Source organism: Gymnoscopelus microlampas (assembly GCF_963454915.1).
Source record: "Gymnoscopelus microlampas genome assembly, chromosome: 3".
Lineage (NCBI taxonomy): Eukaryota > Metazoa > Chordata > Actinopteri > Myctophiformes > Myctophidae > Gymnoscopelus > Gymnoscopelus microlampas.
In genome coordinates this window covers 34,018,666-34,038,592 of record NC_139940.1, presented here as the reverse complement: position 1 = coordinate 34,038,592, position 19,927 = coordinate 34,018,666, and the positions used below count along the sequence as shown (strand labels likewise).

Here is a 19,927-nt window from a genome sequence, read left to right as displayed (position 1 = left end):
ATGGCCCGGCCAGAGCTAGAACAAATTGAAATGGCTTTTTCCTTGTGCTTTACGAGTACTCAAGATTCATCAACTAGAATAACCACAAGAAATCAGTAGCAAGCAGATGTAAAATGACAACTCGGGAATCTTTCGCCAGTTAATACAGTTAACAGTAAGCCACAGAATGAGGAAACGGTAATTTTCAAATGTGTGTAGTATAATATTGCATGAAGAACATTTAGATTGGAATGTGAATTGCCTCGATCCACACTTTTCAAAATATATTCTATTCTCGGGTACTCCTGATCCTGACCATAGGGAATTGAGTGGAAGCAGGATAACGGCAACAGCAAGGTTTCAGTCGTTGAGTTGAATTGTAAAGAAACGATGGCAAACAAATGTATACTTAATACACTTTTACATATTAAAAGATTCTTTGCACATTTCCTCGATATTTTTTCCCTGAACCTGACAGCTTTTAAAATGGATGATTAGCTTTTGATGTGGATGATTGCGTGTCCATGTCAATACATGTTTGTTTCCAGCATCGGTGCATTGAGTGTCAATAAAATGATGCTTAATATAGCTTGGACTCAGCTGTCTCCCTGTTGGTAGAATAAATGGATTCACACAAAGATCAGGTCATATCAAAATGTCTATTATTAACTCTCAATTGAACATGCTGACAGACATTATGCAAATGAGGGACCATAATCAGAGGAAGAAAAGACCACGCTGCTTCAAGGAAAGACAAGTCAGATCCCCAGTGGTGATATTTAGGGAGAAGTTAATTATACAGATGATTGCCACATGACTGTTACTTATTGGACATAATTAAACGTGTACTGTATACACCTGAACAAATTGCATTGCACAAATTAAAAAACAACATATTATCTTGCATGTCTAAGCATTGCATCATGTGCTGCTGTAGTAGCCTGGCATGGCCAGACTAATATCAATGCGTAGATATTAGTCTGGAATCTCTGTGTGGAACTTGCATTTCCAAGGGGCGAATTAAAAAAATGCCTCTGGTGATAAACCCGCCCCATATGTTCATACTGGGCCCTGATTGGTGCCCCACAACTTGAGGGGCAGGGAAATCAAATCACAACAGAGCGGGGCCAGACCAAATCTGCCGAGAGCTATTTTTTTGCACGGGCAGATTTGTCTTAGCCTGGTAAAGCCCCTCCCTTTGGGAAATTTCATTACCATTTGATTTCAGGAAGGAGTCTGGCATGAAGGCTTGTTTGGCTTTTTGTCGTCGTCCACCAAGTGGACCAGCCCAGCGTCCTTAGCCTGGTAAAGCCCCTCCTTCGTTCGAGTGAACCCGAATGGATCCGAGTGCAGCCGACCAAAATGGAACGGCAGCCATTGTTTTTTGTGCGCTGTTTTCGCCTCTCTTTTAAAACTTCAAAACGCTCTCTAACTTATTTTTTGAGGCACGGAATTTACTTTTAAGATATCGTTTGGATAGAATTTAGTTGTTTAACTTCATATATGTGGTCAATTAATCATGACAGAGCCTATTTAAAAATACAAATTCAGAGAACCAGGGGCGGGCAGTGACACACATGTATCCGAATAAGGCAACCTATTTTGGGCATGGCCGTCTCAAAAGTCCTGTTGCGTCACATTAGTCTGGAGGTGGTAAAAATGCACTGCTGAAGGGTTTCCGGAGGGAGGGTGTACCAGACTAGATTTGTCTGGTTTCCAGGCTAGTACAGTAGCCTACTTATCAGACAATCCAACCACATACAGTATGTTATTATCTGTCAGCGTGTGACTCATTACCAGTGCTATAAATGTATGATTTATACTAAGCTAGTGGATGAGGAGCATCTCAGTGCTAAAAACATTCACCCTGGCCATGGTATGCGATAACAAATGACTCTTATATGTAATGCAGGGTAACTGGTGATTTTGATAACTGTTGTTATGATGCACTCAATGACAATTATTAAAATAAAAAGAAACAAAATGCCAGATTCACTTGAAATACTTAACATGTCCTGTAGTAGTACTTAAAATGATCATCGATGAATAAACAGCAGAGGACTGCACTCTCTTTTAAATTGTTATTGCCGCACTGATGTTTTAGGGAAGAGGTGCCTCTTCATTATGCAGTTCATGAAATGATGGCGTCAATATGCAACTCAGGCAACAATTTCTCAGAATTACACATTGAGAAATGGTGTCTTGACTGAAACATCCTTACAGCAAAAAAATCCATTATGATGAAGCTAAATAATTCATGAAGGCATAACTTGGTGCTGTTTTTTTCCCTTTTCTTGCCCAGTGGTGAACTGCACTGACCCAGGTATCCCTGCCAACTCCATCCGGGAGAGTAAGATTGAGCACGGCAACTTTACCTTTGGCAGTGTGGTGTTCTATGACTGTAACCCTGGATATTATCTATTTGGCTCGTCTGTGCTCACCTGCCAGCCGGCTGGACACTGGGACAAACCACTGCCTGAATGCATTGGTAGGATGGATGGTTCTTTCACTATTTTACTTAATGAATTCATTCTTTTTTAAATATTTCAGTCAGTCCAGGAGTCTGCCTATGTACCTGTCCATCTATCCATCTATTTATAAATGCATCTATTGATCGATATACTGTATCTTATATGTCTGTCTTTCTATCTATTGTCCAGTGGTTAAAAAGGCCTTTGAAGATTGAGCCATCTCTAGGTATTTAGCTAATAAAGCATCAGTGTAAATAAGACAGAAGTCCCACTAGTGTGACCACTGACCGTGTCCATATCCACTGGAGTATGTGTTAAAACTTTTAAAACTTTTGAGTTTTAATGATACAGTAAGTTACTATCCGTCATGAGAAGCAGCAGCTGTGAGATGCTTGATATCCCGGTGGCTTATGTTGTTGTGAGCCTAATTGAGGAATGGACCAACTATAACAGGACCACATGGAGACCAGTTGTTTCAGTCGTAGCTAATGATCTCGCAGAAACAAACAGCCACCACCACTACTCTACTGGGGTTAACTGAGGAAGCAATCTAGTGCTCAATCTTCAGACCCGTTGAGTGTTGTGTTGAATGACTGATGGTGCCAAGATTCATGTTAGAGCCCCTGTGAAATGATTGAAAGTAAACCTCTACATTTTGTATACAGGCGTGGGAAGCACTTCATTTCATGATATATAGATGATACATTACAATTAGTATGTCACGCTGAATGCTAATTAAAGATACACACAGAAGTATTTAGCCCAAATGTTTATATTCTATTCCAGGCTTCGGTGACTCTGAACAGAAATTAGTTTTGTCAAACAATTGCTAAAACTCATTAAAACACTGTTCCCCTAAATACAACAGTGTCAAAAACCATAATGAAGTAATGAGAAAGTGTTTTCTTTTTTCTTCCCTACAAAACCTACAAGGACTTAAGGCATTTTGTATCTTTATGTAGCGCTATCATATTTGATCTATTTTTGATGTCTGGGTAATTGAAAACTATCACACATTAAAGAGTTTTTTTTTAATATTACATGCTCCCACGCAGACCTAGCCAAATGAGAGTTGCAGCATAACAGAGTAGATTCTAAGATTCTGATGCTGCTGGTTTGCCTACTGGCTTCAGGGGTTTTTCTTGAGGCATGTTGAAGATTACAATCTTTTGATCCAAACCTGGCAGCATGGGATCCTCACCCCTTCTCTCTATCTCTTCCAGAGGTGGACTGTGGAAACCCTGGTTCTCCTCCCGGTGGTATCATGGTGGGGGAGAAGTTTACCTTCGGCTCCACGGTGCATTACTCTTGTTCTGGAGAGCGGCAGCTCGTTGGAGACCCGCCACTCGCCTGTCAGCTCAATGGACATTGGAGCGCCCCGCTGCCCCACTGCTCAGGTACTGTTTACGCACGCACATGAGCGTGCACTAAAGTGCACCTTCAAAGTCCTTATTGTCTCCGCCAGGCCGAAGGCGTGGCCGAGACTATGTTTTCACCCCTGTCCGTCTGTGTGAGTGCATGCGTGTGTCCGTCCATCAGTCCGTCCGTCCGTCCGTCCGTAAGCTGCTAATCTCCGGCATCGATAGCTGTGAAACTTTGCACGCACATTCCCACTAGGCCAAGGAAGAAATGCCAATACAAATGCCCTACATTTTTCAAATCGGTCCCATGGTGGCGATATAGTAGGCGTGAAACTATACCGATCGGCGTGAAACTTTTCAGCATACTCCTTGGAGGCCAAGTAAAAAAATAATGTTATAGCGCCACCAGGAGGCAGATTTTTTCTAAACACACTTTTTTCTAATTCTCCTACAGATTTTGTCCAAACATCACACACATTGGTACACATTCCATATTGCTGTCATGTCTTAATACAATTATGCTTTTAACAAGCAAAATAAGCAGTACAAAATAGTTTGGAATACTTTGTTTGATGGGAAAGCTTTGCGATGAAGAAATCACATCCAATATAAAGACCTGGATGTGAATCGCCCATGTTACCTAGTGGCCCGCTGCCTGTGATCCGGTCATTTGAAGAAATAATCCAACGTTTACTTTGAGGTGAGGAAGACATGAAGAAAGCAAAGGCCACGTTTTCAATCACAATTGTTTGTCTGAAGATCCATTCTATATATCATATGTTATATGGCTCTGACCTGCGCTGCGGCTGGAGGAGTGACAGCTGATTGATTGTCTCCGCCAGGCCGAAAGGCATGTGTGTGTGTGTGTGTGTGTGTGTGTGTGTGTGTGTGTGTGTGTCTTTATTGGCAAAGATTGACATCTAAAGTTTGCAGGAGTTGCCCGTTTTGAACAAAATGACGCAAATCATGAATGCAACGAATACGGTGAAACTTTGCACGCTCATTGGCGCTACGTTGAGGAACAAAATTCCACCCTTTCAACATTGCCCTATTATAGTGCCACCAGGAGGCCGATTTTCGCAAAAAAAAAGTTTTATATTACTCCTACAAATGTTGTCCAGACATCACGTAAATCGGTACATATTATCTCTTTAGTCAAGTGATCCGTCCGATCCGTCCGACTTTTCAAATTCCAGCCTGATTGGCGAATTCCCAACATTGCTGGCCCACACTAACCTACTTGACCTGTGCTCCGAGGAGCACTTTTTCTAGTTTGACCTACTTTTGCGCTGTGCACTGAAATGATGTAATAGTATTTGGGAGCAGGTGTGTAAGATTCCAATAGTATAAACATTTTAAATGGCTTTCATATACTCTTCCGGATCTGACTAATTCGACTGCTTATTGTTGCCTATTGTTAACACAATACGCTACCAATTAATTAATATATAAACGTATTTTGGTTTTTTTTTTTAAATAAAGAAAGTTGTAATTTGTTGCCTAACCCACCCCGGCCCAAAGACCGACAAATACGTAACCAATTGGACCTGGCCCGGCCCATGCTGACCCAGCCCGTCGGGTCTCGTCGGGCTCAGGCTGAAATCTTAAGCTCTAATACACATTACGTCTATGGTGATTAAGACGTATCTCTCATATTTTTCATATCCCATCCTGATTGGCTAAGATTGTCTTCCAAAGTTTGCAGGAGTGGCCCCTTTTGAACAAAATCACGCCTCAAATCACGAACGCAGTGTCGGATTGCCGCGAAACATTGCTGGCCCACAATAAACTACTTGCCCTGGCGGAGAGCTATGCTCCGAGGAGCACATTTTTCTAGTCTTCTTATCTTCTGACCACTGCATTGATGACATTTGAATGTCAATAAGAGTAGGGGTTCCCCAACTTTTTCAGCTTGACACCAAAAAAATTTAATTGGCTTCTCCCCAGGAATGCGCTGCAGCTTGTACATTTTTCACTATTTTTGAAAACCTTTTGAAAATGATTTTAATATTTTGGAAAAAATATATATTCTTCTGCTTTTTCTTGTAGGAAAGGTTACAAGGATCCCTGGCTAATAAGCCTAATATGCCTAATACATTATACAGTAATTGCCCTCTATATTTTATTTATTTATTTATTTTAGAAATCTTTTACTCAAGGGGGACAGTGCCTGTTGCAAGTTGATGATGCCATTTGCGTAAAAGATTAATTGTTTCTAGAATACATTTTTATTTAATTTATTTATTATTTTTTAAATAGAAAAATGTTGTTCTAGAGGGCAATTATAATGTATTAAGGCATACTGTATAACGCTTATTAGCCAGGGATCCTTTAAAAAAACATATACACAATATTTACAAATAGGTCCAATTAGGTCCAAATAGGTCCGTGACCCAAAATGGCAACAAATACGGGCCAACAATATTTACATTTACATATACATACAGTACTAGTCCATATCCAGACAACATTATCAGTTGCTCTTTAAATACAATTGTATGGAAATGACTTAAAATGGGAAAAGTTCTCCATATCTGCTGAAAAAGCACAAACATAATTATGTCGGCCATAGCTGAGTGGTTAGTGATCCCGCCTACGGTGCCAGAGGCCCTGGTTGCCGCAGGTACGATTCCTGGCCAGGACAGCATATGTGTCGATGAAATGAAATTTGTCCCTGAGCAAGACTCTTAACCCCTAATTGCTCACAGGTTGTCATTGGAAACAAGACCGCAAGGACTTTCATGAACGACCTGTTAAAAGGAATTATCCTTAGATAAACAACAACAACAGCTAAAGACTGCCTTAAAGTGCCACCATTGATAAATCGCTTTGACTGCTTAAGGGTCACATAAACACACGCCACATTGATACAATCAAGTCCTTTAAAGTGCAAAATGCAAATACAATAATGCACAGCCAGTTAACACACTGTCAGCAACAACTTGCCCATGATATACAGTAGTAGGTCTCTATGCTATGCACCCTCTTCAGCACCATGGACAGCAAAGGACATTCACAGTTGAGGAAGAAGGAAAAAGATAAATACTGGTGAAACACAGCAAATACAGCATGATTATGTAATAAAGTCAACCAACTAGCATTTCAAAATAACATGTACATAATGTAATGTGCAGTTTACATCATCAATACCGCAGGCAGTTGCTTAATGTCAGCCTACATGAAATTGCCTGGTAGTTGACCTGAATCGCCTAAACATTCATTAATTACGAAATGTTGGATTGAAGCCCTTCACGAATGCCAGTGGAATCAGTTGGGCTTTCTGTGGATGCAACAAGTTCTCACATGTTGCTCTAGAGGCCCCAAATGTGAGTCCATTTTAATTCAATCAACACTGTTGGCATAACTACAGTGTGTAGGGAGAATCGTTGCACTAATTTGAGTGAGTGAAGTCCATTCTCTCTCTCTCTCTCACCCACTCACCCACCCACACACACACACACACACACACACACACACACACACACACACACACACACACACACACACACACACACACACACACACACACACACACACACACACACGCACACTTTTATTCACAAAACAAAAACAGACAAACTAAATACAGGACAGATGTAGGGAGACACAGTGGAGCAATGACCCCAATAGATCCAGACCTGCTGTGCAATAAAAGGATTTGCCTTTTGGGTGGAAAGGGCACAATAAAGCGAGTCTGATGTGCAGATATGTTTTCTCTTCTTTGAACAGCGTATGTTGTTGCAGGTAACACACGACTATAAAAAGTTATTTAATTGAGGGTAACAAAATGCGTTCTGGCTAGCCAAGGCCAACAGTAATTCCTGTGGGCTATAAGCATTTTGCGACCCTCAGTCAAAACACTTTTTATAGCTGTGCAGTTGTCTGACTACAGCAACTGAAAGATATGTTAATGCCAACAATCATGCCATGTTACACTAAACAAAATGTAACAAAATAAGTGAACATAGACGGAATCGCTGGTGACAGAGATGTGACTTCCTAACAGCTTGCATCGGTGAGTATACTGTACATTGTACACTGTATACGCTACTCGATAAAGTACTGTATGTCAGCCGTGTTTGTGATTTTTTAGACACGCATACAGTGTATACACAGTCCCCCTACACCTACAGTATGCAATACATCAAAGAGGTCAAAGTGCAGGATCAGATCAGCCGCTGTGCAGCACCCCTGGAGCATTTTTGGGTTTCATCGGATGTACTTTCCATACCCTCGATGATGTGAAACGTTGTGTTTCATGTCATCATTTCGTGACGTCAACATTTTACAGAGAAATACACTGAGAAGAAATCGTTTTTTCCCCCTCTTCCTCACTTTATTATTGCACTCTTCACATCAGAACAGACAGATACAGAGATCGGATGATCAGCGGTCGGATCAGCGGTTCTGGACAACCAGATCTCCGTTTTTGCACATGTGTGGGCATACCGGTCGGATAGGCGGTTCCTACCGACTTCACACCAGATACTGCACTCCCTCAGGTCCTCTTAGACACACACGATCCGTCGGACGGTGATCGAGATACGCGGCCAGATACACACACAGAGATTTGCTAAATTAATGGTGAGATAGATTACTTCGCCCATAGTCAGAATGGAAGAGGTTTCCATTTTTCTAGGTGTTCTGCTATTTATGTGATTACAGTGGATATATTCTAATCAGAAATTTGATCCAATTGAGTTTTTAATGTAATCCCTAGGATTCCAAAACCTGATGGAACCCATTTAAATGGTAAGGATGAGATGCTAGAGATATTACATTGTGGATTCAGGCCTAGTGCCTCCGATTCTTCCCAATGTATCTTATAACCTGATGTAATACCCCCCCAACAAATGTTACTGTTTCTGTTTCGCCTAGTACTAATAATGTTACCACATTATTAGTACTGTGGTAACAGGTTCCACACTGGGCACGGGTACAGAGGGTGCAGTACGTTAGTCCGACAGCGCATTCCTCCGACAGCGCATTGCTCCGACGTTAAACAGTAAACCCGAACCAAACCCGCACCCTAACCCTAACCGCACGCGGATGCCACATAGTCGGAGAAAAGGTCTGTCGGATTAACGCATGCCTCCCGGGTACAGCGAGTACTCTGACAACAGGTAGCCTACGAGTATTACTTAACCGGCTGGGTCATGAATTCCAAATGTATATTTATATATATATATATATATATATATAAAAGACAGAAAACCTCCCACTGCTTCTCTCAGGAAGGGGCCGCACACTCCAATGACGATGGACAGGACTCAATTATTGCTTAATTATATTATTTTTCTGCATGACGCGGTACGCCATGTTGGCTTCGTCAGCTGCTATGACGATATATATAAAATCCTGCATGATTAGCTTATTCATGCATGCATGAATCACCTAGACACTCAAAACTGTTTAAGCAGTCCTACTGTATTTATGAACAGGAAATCTAGTGCCTTTGTTTGGCTGATTGTGTGCTAAGTGCTGAGTGTTAATTCAACAATAGAATACTAATTATGCATCAGTGCCAAATACCACTCATCAGAACCCTTATCCTGATTCCAAAGAGACCGTTATTTTTGTTTGATTTGATAGTGAGGAGGTATGATTGATGAGAATTACAACTAAGCCACAGTATGCAAAGGAGCTAATGGCATTGCCTGCATGAAATAACGATCAATTGAGTGGAAGATATTATTGGCGACATTACCGAAATGAAGATTTATACTCTTACTAACCAAAGCTTTTCCTCAACCCATCTTATGCCCTTTGCCAAACTCCTTTTGGTTGCAGACTCTCAGCATGACATTTTCTTAAAAAGAAAAAAGAAAAAGTGTTCCTTATATTTTCAGGAAGATCTAGTCTTTACCTGCTCAGCTATTTCCACCCATCACACTTAAGTGCTCCTGACCATTTAAGTAGAATGTCTTTATTGCCTGTTTGACCAGTCTGTATACTCCAGTGAATTCACTATCCCAGAAGTCATTTTCGTAGCAGAATTCTATGACAGAGTTTTGAGTTCTGCAGAAGTGAATTAGAAAAGTGAATTTTAATTCTCTAATAGTATGTATTGTTTGTGCCTGCATACTAATCAGTCCTGTATAACTACTATGTTCAGGCCCGAAATTATAGGCATACTGACAAAGAAAACATGTCATTTTAGTGCATTTAATTGATAAATAAAGAAATAATTACTAAGCGAGAGGCTTTTTTCAAAAAAATGAATTGGCAAATACTGATTTGATTTGCACTTCACTGTCAAAACACACAAGCTTTATCGAATGCATTTATTTCATTTTTGTAACCATTATTTATGCAGGGAAGGTTTCGCTGAGCATGAGTACTCTTTTTCAGCAAGACCCTGCCTCACTCACAGTTAAAACACATTCATCTGGGAAGTGGGAACTGCCCAGTACAGTCCCAGATTTATAGAGTTGGCCACTGATCAGCTCCATTGGAGCATTTGGGGGTTCAGTGCCTGGCCCAAGGGCACTTGAACAGTGCGTGTTGAGGGAGGGTTGATTGTTGATCATTCATTTCCCCACCCAGGTTTTTCCTAAATGTTCCCGGGGGATTGAACTGGGAACCTTTAGGCCACAAGCATGCTCCTCTAACCTTCACCACTGCTGCCCCATTAACCTTTTATAATGTTTTTATTGTATGATGTCTTACTGTCAAGCCTCTTCCTCGGTCACCATACCTGAGCAAAATTTTACTTGCACAATCCCTAATTGACCGCAAGCATGACCACATCATTTGCCATTTAAGATTAATCAAGCCAAGCTCAAGAAAGGCATTTAAAAATGAGCTGTTCCAGCTCCTGGGCTGGAATTTATCAAGCGAAATTAGAGATCTGGCTCAATGATTGGTTTGACTTTAAGGTCATAAGGAATCGCGTTGTGTGATACGGATTTAGTAAAGGAAGAGGACATGTTGAGGGGAAACTGAAGTGGAGTAACTAGTAATTGCATGAGACTAGTCACTAGGTTCTAATAAACAGCTGTCATTGAAGTTGATTACACTGATCAGATCAGAAGTTGCAATTGAAATAAAACTATTATTGGATTACTAAATACATTAAATCTTTATTTATTTGATTATACTGAATATAATGAAACTATGGATGTGATATTGTTAGTGATGTGATATGGTTGCTATTGGTTATAATAAGGTTATAATGGTTAATTGATGATACTCCGATAATTTCAATATCTGACGTCAGAACTTTATCGGATGGCCTATACAAAAAAGTGTCCATTCATACTCCCTCCAAACTGTTCTGTGTTCTGAAAGCCAGACCCAGCCCACTAAGTAATGTGATCAATGAATCTGAATAACCGGGAAAGTAATTCTATCTGTGTAAACCAGGAAGGGATCCCATATATCGTGGAATTTTCTAACAGAGCCTCTCAATGTGTATCTAATTTTCTCAAGTTGTAAGTTATTAAAAATGTCTCTTATCCATTGAGTATGGGAAGGTGGAATTGGCGATTTCCATCTCATAAGTATTAGGCGTCTTGCCAGCAGTGTTACAAAGGCTATCAAGTCTGCTTGAAATCTAGACAGAGGCAGTTGGGAAATACCAAACAGCGCGGTAATGGCGTCAACTCCTAACTGCTCCCCAAGTGCCGTACTAATGGCGTTCACTGCTCCTAGTAGTAAGATGGGTAAATGCAGAGGACACATTTCACGTACTGTACTGTATGTGCAAATATACAGTGACAAGAAAACACCCCAAAGAGTGGGGACCAAATTATAATTTTTTACTATTATTGCCTTCAGACTTCATATTGGTGTAATAGTGAGGTTAAGGTCCTGCTCTTGTCCGCTAATGACCTGCCTTAGTGTACAGTCCTGGATTATTATGAAGAAGGGGGCGATGCTGACCCCTTGCAACATCCCTGCCTGGATGAACAAAAAAGGGTTTTCAAAGAAGTTCTGCTTAACACATTGACTGCCAGAGTTTATTCCAAATTTACCCCCTTGACTGCCAGCGATTTGCGTGTTTTTTTGTTTTCTCTATTTTCTTATTTAAATGCATTTAAGTTTCTCAGGCCATGATTTTGAACACATACGACGATCGACCAGCAGAGCGCAGCAAAATGACACCCTCGATGACTCGCTGACTCGCCCCCCCCCTCCCTCCAGGCTCAAACAGTCAAACAACATGAACCGGATGTGATTGTCTTCGACAATCTCTGATCGGCTTGTGATACGATGTGATACACGACGACGATGCCTGATCGTCACTCGGACCAAAGAAAATAAAAGGGGAGCTCTCCCTTTGTATTTTATAGCGTGTGAAAAAAAGTGTTTTTCTCTATTCTGGACGAAAATGACCGGAGAAAAACAATGTGACCCGGAAACTTTTTTTTTTTTTTACATCCAGCTTCGGGTGAGTGTGACGTAGGTGGAAAACGAAAGTGATGATTTAAAGTAAACAGACCCACGCGATCACAGATGAAACCAATGAAAATACCTAATAACTCGATCTAGGCAGTCGAGCGCTGGATTACTAATATCGAGTTAACTCGATCTAGGCAGTCGATGTGTTAACTCCCAAATGGTGTGGACTGCAGACTAGCAAAGAAAATAATTCCAAGGCACTCCGTCTTTGATGAAAAAATATACAGGATTTAATTTGAGCTAGGCAACACATTATGACCAACGCGGATCGACCTAGAAGGTCATCAGGGTCTGTCTCACCCCCTAGGGGCCAGAGTAGGTTGGGAGGGATACCAGAGGCCTTGAGTATCTTCTTCATCATGCGTCTGTCTGTGAGTCATATGCTTTTTTTAAGTCAATGTAACACAGCACCGCTGCCAGGTTGTCTTATTCACCTCCTATTCCTATTAGCAACAAGCAGATGTTAATATGTGCAGTAGCCTATAGACTGTTCGAAAACATATTTTTTTGTTTTGTTTTGTGTAGGTGGTGGAAGCGGAATGCAAAATAGATGTCAACATAGTGGGTTTAAATGACTGATAGTTTTCATTTTAGCACCTAGTTTTGAAAACCTAAATGGCAACAATTTCCACGGATATTTGCTTTACACCAGCACATATCAATACAGACAAGCTTTATTGCAATGAGTTCTTTGTAATGTTCTTCAACCTGCCACGTCACTCCATCTGTGCTGTGAAGCCGTCACTCTGATAGTCAGCCTCCCAAATGACAAAACACAGGTTTTGTTGTCCCTTAACGGTTTTAGTACCAGTTTATAGCCAAGTTATACTGGCTTTCTCGACAGAATCATCATGATCATGGGAGAAATGATTGACAGTATGAGACCACAGATCTTACAATGACACATTGCAGTTCTAGGAGAGTGTAGGTGTACCAGATGGCTACCGTCCTTCCACCATCCATCCACCATCCATCCACATGTCGATCCCTGTAACCGTCCGTCCCTCCTGGCCATCCTTCCTCACCTATTAGTAAAGGTCCTTACAAAATGGGAGTATTTTTTCCCCTCCTCGATTAATTCCCCCACAAATATAAAAATGTATTTGAAACTGTTGTTTGTGTACATATACAGTATACAGTATATAATATAATATATTAGTGATAAAGCGATGCAATTTTACTCAGAACGAGGTCGTTTTTTCACCGAATAAAGGCATCATTGATGCAAAATACTCCCTGGCGCATTTGCGTATCATTTATTCATCATGCCCCAGTGTGTAAACACCTTAGGAAGGGGTTTGAAAAGCATTTGGGTAACATTTCTATGAAGTATATGCTTTATAAACATATTTATAATGCATCATAATCTAATTATAACGGATTATAATCTAATCATCATTACAGTATACAACACTGTATACTGTAATTAAAGTAATAAGCACTCATCAATCAATGCTCAATGCTTTATAACAATAATAACACATTATAAAGCCTTTAAAGACAAGTATTATAACACTTCCTATGCATCCCATGTAAATGGTAAACGGTGCATTTATATAGCGCTTTTATCCAAAGCGCTTTACATAGATTGTGCATTACATTCACCCATTCACATACCCATTCACACACACATGCATACACCGATGGCAGAGGAAACCATGCAAGGCACCAACCTGCTCATCGGGAGCAATTAGGGGTTCAGTGTCTTGCTCAAGGACACTTCGACCAACTCTGGGGGAGCGCCCCAGCCCGGCATCGAACTGGGAACCTTGCGGTTTCCAGTTCACTCTACCCGGCCACTATACCCCTGAGCCACTGCCGCCCCTATATTGTAATGCATTGTAATAATTTTGTAATGCATCATAATCACTATTATAATGCATTATAAATAATCACAGTTAAAATGCAGTTCATTATAAGTGTTCATTTGTTGCTTTAAGAAAATATTAAATCTATACTAGAACAGAACACAACATAACATTTTAATTGTTTAATGGATCATAACAGAACAAATAGCCTATGTAGTGTTGGTAAGGAGGTCAAACTGTTTTTTTTTAAATTGTAGATCAGAACAGACCTCCTTAGGGCTACTACACACTGCAAGATAGTTGGTCCGATTATGCTGTCGGGGACCTTTTTCAGCGCTCGCCGACAAAACTCCTGATCTAGCGCAAGATCGGGCTTTGCTCAGCGAGGCTTTGTGTGAAAGGCGCTGCGAGAGGATCGGGCCACGATAATAGCATTCGGCGATGCCTTCCCGAGCATTTCTAGACATCTAGCAGGTTTGATATTGGCTCTGTTGCCAATTGAACATCATACAGTATGAATGGGGTTGCAATCACTCTGCGAACAGATCCGTTCTACAGCCAATGAGAGCTTGAATCAGCAGCATGGACCAGGAAACTCCAGACCGAGGAAATGCTTCTGAACAGTGTTGCCAGATTTTGCGAGAGAAATAAGCAACCAGATCTAAACAAGCCCAAAAGAAGCGACTAGGCCACAAGAGCACTTTAAACCTATATACAAATACATTGGATATTTAATTTTGAAACGATATTTGAGTAGCGTTGTGAGCTTTTAGATCGGCTAATTTCAAAGAAAAATCTTGAAAAATTGTGGAATATTTTTCAAATCAGCACAAATCTTGTATGGGGGTCTATGGCAAAACATATTTTCAGAAGGGGCCCGGGGGAGGATCTGTGGACAATACATAATTAATTTGAGGGGGGGGGGGGGGGTCCTTGTCATGAAAATGTTTGAGAACCACTGGTTTAAACAACATTAGGAAACAAGCCCAAATAAGCATCTACGCTTTTGAAACAAGCCCAAAAAAACGCAACCCACAACTACCAATATTTACAGGCAACTTTACAGAAAAACAAGCCCAAAGCTGCTTATAATAAGCATAAATGGCAACACTGCTTCTGAATTGCATTGCACACTTAAGCTGGTTGACTTGTTTGTTTCATCTCTCTCTCTTCATTAAGTGAGTGAGAGAGACATAGAGAAATAGAGAATTATTTATCAATAGCGTCCTGTCTCGGTCTCGCGCATCCTGGTGAAACATCTTGCAGTGTGTGCTCCCTTGATGGCTATCAATAGTATACAGTAGTGTGAAAATGTGAAAACCATAACGATATATGACAGCCGATTTCAAAAAAGAGACTCCTGTTGTGTGAAATACATAACGATCTGATGACCACTAAAGTCATACAGTTGCCTTTAGCAGACCACACCAAGCTGGGAATGTTAAAGTAAAACGCTTTGACCACAAAATGTTAACAGCCCCAAAAAAAGAAAAAAAAGAAAAAACCTGATCTGAATATATAACCACTTGGTTATTTTCTTTTTCTGTTATATTTTTGTTTTCTTTTTCTTTTTTGTGGCAATGAATTATTGCCACTTGGGAAAACTGAAAGTGTTTAACTACTTGAATTCCTATTCTGGGGAAATAGCAGATCTACAAGGTAACAACGCGTAGCAACGCTGAGCTTGTAGATCTTCTATTTCTGGCAAAGACTTTTGGTTGAGCAGGAAACAAGAGCAGACCAAGTATAGTTGCAACTCAGGTCCGTTTCACTAAGAATAGATTGAGGGTTTAAGTGTTTAAAATCGCCCAGCTGCAAGGGAAAGAACAAACTTTGGAAGACGCACGAATGAGGGCACAAAACGGGGCAGCCAGGAGGGAGATGGAACTTGTGTCAGGAGAAATTTTAAGGACAAATAATCAACCACTTTCCGACCATTAATGTCTCGTATCCCGTAGCGCCTTGCAAGGTCACAGTTTAGCAGTACTTTCCCCGTCATTGACATGAGCCTTTTGTCTTTCGCCAGTGCTGCAATGCACTTCCCACTCAGCTCTGTGGATTCTCCATTGGCAAACATTTCCTTTAACTGAGGATCCACATTCATTGTGCCCTCCAGTACGAATGTAGTCACCAGTTCTGTCTGCACTGGCCCAGGCCACAGGCTGACCGAGGCCACCCCTCTACTTTTCAGTTCAACGGCAGTGTCTGCTGCTAGCCTGTCACAAGCAGCTTTACCAACACCATAGGGCACATTGAAGAGATACCGCAGCCCTCCCATGGACGAGATGACAACAATCAAGCCTCGGCCCTGTGCCACCATTAACCGCGAGGCATAAACAGTGCAGAAGTAGTGGCCTCGGAGACCTGTGTTGTTTATGATATCCCACATGGATGGGTCAGTCTCCCAGAACGTCTTTCCCAAATTCTCAAATACAACCGGCACCCCAGCATAGGCATTGTTCACAAGGATGTCCAGTCTCCCGTTTTGCTCCCGTTTGATCTGTTCGAACAGTTCCTCAATGTCTTCATCCTTTGAGGAATCGCAGATCACCGGAACACAGTTCCCACCCCGTTCCTTAACCTCTGCTGCGGTGTGTTTGAGAGTGATCTCCTGGCGACCTGTGATGTAGACAGTAGCCCCGGCTTCCGACAATTGTAGAGCTATTCCCCTGCCAATGCCCCGGGAGGCCCCTGTCACCAAACACACCCAGCCTGAAAGGGACATTTTTACCTGGTGTCCGAATTATAGTCTTTACAAGTCCCTGGTGCATGTAACGTCAACAACAGAACTCCATGAATCGTCAGTAGCCTACTTCAAAGATGTTTGTGATCTACTATAAGTGTACAGTATTAATACTTGTTTACCCTGACTCAAGTAAAAGTTGGAGGGCAGGATTCCTTGTAACAAAAGAGCTATTACATTGTGGTATTGCTACTTATTCCACCACTGCGTCATACTGATGACATCAGGGATCTCCATACATGTACATAAAAGGGACACAGGCAGACAGACAGCCCCTTTGGTTATACAATGCCCGTTGTACCCGTTGTACCCGTTGTACCCGTTATGCCCGTTATGCCCGTTGTCAGAGTGCTTAGCGCAGTAACCATTATCATAGTACTTGTAGGCCAGTCAATAGAGAACCAAAGTCTGACGTCCGTTTTATTTCCCCATTCTGAATTCCCATAGACATGTTTAATATCACGTCATATTAGAACTGTGTTCCAAAAATAAACAAATGAGCACGGCGGTTTGACTGTTATGGATATGAAGCATCAACTGATGGCGAGAAAACGCTAACGTTACCGCCGCCGAATTAATTTTTTTTCCGCCAGAAACAGACTGTATCAAATATGAGTGACTGACTACCGTAAACGATACAGAGCCCCCTCCCTGACTATTATCGCCGGGACAATTTTCCTCTCGGGAACGATGCAACTTGGGAACGATGAAAGTTAGGAATGCATGCCCCACCCTGTTATACCTTACCCGTGTCAGAGTACCTGCTGTACCCGTCTGTCTGTGGCCCTTTTATTCCCATATATGAAGATCTATGTACTGTATGTCTGTCTGCATGGCTGTGTTCCTCATATGCCCATACTGTATAGATCTGTAGATCTCTGTATCTGTCTGTCCATGTCCCTTTTATACTATATATGTAGATCCCTTATCCATTTTCATAGTAGTAATAGATTATCATATTTTTATAGAGCGTTATGAACACTGTTGTAATGCATTATACATTTATTTATAAGACCACTTTAAGTGGTCATTGGGTGATTTAAGTTTGAACATTCCTGGAGGCGTAGGCATGAACGTGTTACGTGTTGCTCTTGCATAAATGTAATTATATACTTTTTCACTTTACTTAAAGCACTTAATGATGTTGGTTCTGCTGAAGAATCAATATTTTTTCTTCAGCAGTTCTTTGGTATGGCTGAAGTGATACTGTACAGTTTCACCACTGCCATATAAAGCAGCTGTTAAGCCGCTGTATGGTTCTATAGAGGTTTTCTTCTGGTTCTTAAAAGTTTAGGCAGCTCTAATGGTTCTATATAGCACCATTTGACAAGGTGCTATATAGCACTAAAACAGGTTCCTCTATGCTTAGGAACCACTTTTAGTGCTGTAGTGTTTTTGTTTAGAGTGTGTGCTTTTTTCTGTCTGCATTCCTTATTCTCGAATCTTACTATTTCCTCCATAACGGGTGCCTGGAGAACAGATATTTTGAGAGACATAATTTGGAGATTCTTTCCTAATCCACCAGCATCCAAGTTAGTGACATTATAGCTGTCAGACTGCAGGACAGCACAGGGTAGGCTGCCTCACCTCAGCAAAGGAGACTCACACAGATGTACACAAAAGTGCACACATGTTGTGTACTAGCAAACACAACCACATGCCCACACATGGACAGGTAGACACCCGTATGCACTAACTCACACAGACAAACACACAGTAGACAAGCAGCAGTATGCGCGCGCGCGTGTGTGCGCGCGCGCATGTGCAAACACACACACACACACACACACACACACACACACACACACACACACACACACACACACACACACACACACACACACACACACACACACACACACACATACCCACACCCACACACACACACACACACACACACACACACACACACACACACACACACATACCCACACCCACACCCACACCCACACACACACACACACACACACACATGGGGCAGAGAGGTGTTGACAGAAGATATGAGTTGCTTTGTGTCAACATGGGTGATATTACTGCAGGTGCGTGCTGCCGCGTGTATAGAGTGCGGTACAGCAAACACGCAGGCTGCCATGCACAGTGTGTGTGCCCTGCTCAAGGAACACCGTCTCATAACTGTAAAAATCCAGATCACAAGGTGAGAGTGTACAGACGAGCAGAGAGTAGACGCTGTCTCCACACACACACACTCGCGCGCGCACACGCACACACATTCCCCATGCATGTACTCTACATTCACTTTCACTCCCCCCCTGTGCCGCGCTTTGCTTTATCCTCTGAAGCCAGATCCTTTTTTCATTTCACAGGCTTTTGTACTCAGCTGGTCTCATTTCTGTGAGAGAGTGGTGCAGTAGCTCTGGCAGCAGCAGCAGCAGCAAGAGACATGTCAGTGAAGGGGTGTTAATGTGCAGAACGTGCTTCTGCTGTGCTCAAGGGATGCATCCCTGGTCAGTTGCCTAAACTCAGTGATGTACATATGCCTAATTTATACTATACGCACTGGTGAAAATACTATTATCTCTCTCTCTCTCTCTCTCTCTCTCTCTCTCTCTCTCTCTCTCTCTCTCTCTCTCTCTCCCATTTCTTGCATCTGCAGAGAACTTCTCTCCTAGAGTTATTTTTCTTTTCTTTTTTTTCTTTTGCTTCCTGCATCCGCTGGAGACATTCATTTCTAACAGGACGCGTTGTGTATCTTTTTTACGGGTGTTAGCTTGTAGATTTTGTAGATGTGCAAGACAAGTGGTTGGACACAGTGAAAGCGTGTTATACATTCCTCTGCAGGAGAGATCATTCAGGATAATGATAAAGGATCTGGCTCCGGAGGTCAAACTGTATTCATCATTTCTCATAACCACAGCTGGTTGCGTTTTAGTGCTTCCGCTGCGGCTTTTATGGGAGAAATGCTCTCTGTGTCAAAGCAGTGAAAACTATCGGTCCTCCAGGTTGTTGGCCTTGTGACAAATGCTCATTGGTGCATTTTGTGTTTTATAGCGGCTTCTACAGTAGGAAGCCTCAAGTGCAGGTCTTCTTCATTGTTCCCCTTCTGCATGACAGAGTGGAGCTGTGTGTGGACTGTGGAGCTGCCTCGCTGCACGACCACACGAGGCTTCAGCTGTGAACACACACAGGGGAACAAAGAGAAAA

The 19,927-nt window shown here is 41.8% G+C and overlaps 2 protein-coding genes across 2 annotated transcripts in view; one reads left to right on the top strand and one right to left on the bottom strand.

Moving 5' to 3' along the window:
* The window catches only part of LOC311039730 (CUB and sushi domain-containing protein 3-like), a gene marked incomplete at its 5' end in the record, with an annotated part of 373,258 nt that overhangs the window by 294,214 nt on the left and 59,117 nt on the right, over positions 1 to 19,927 (top strand). Inside the window, 2 exons of the mRNA XM_084049684.1 lie at positions 2,282 to 2,467; positions 3,674 to 3,847. Of these exons, the coding sequence (XP_083905810.1) occupies positions 2,282 to 2,467; positions 3,674 to 3,847 (360 nt within the window). The remainder of the gene's footprint in view (positions 1 to 2,281; positions 2,468 to 3,673; positions 3,848 to 19,927) is intronic.
* LOC311039740 (dehydrogenase/reductase SDR family member 1-like) lies at positions 15,821 to 16,747 on the bottom strand (the record flags this gene model as incomplete). Its single annotated transcript, XM_084049697.1, has 1 exon — positions 15,821 to 16,747. One exon carries the CDS (start codon positions 16,745 to 16,747, stop codon positions 15,821 to 15,823), a length of 927 nt encoding a protein of 308 aa, XP_083905823.1.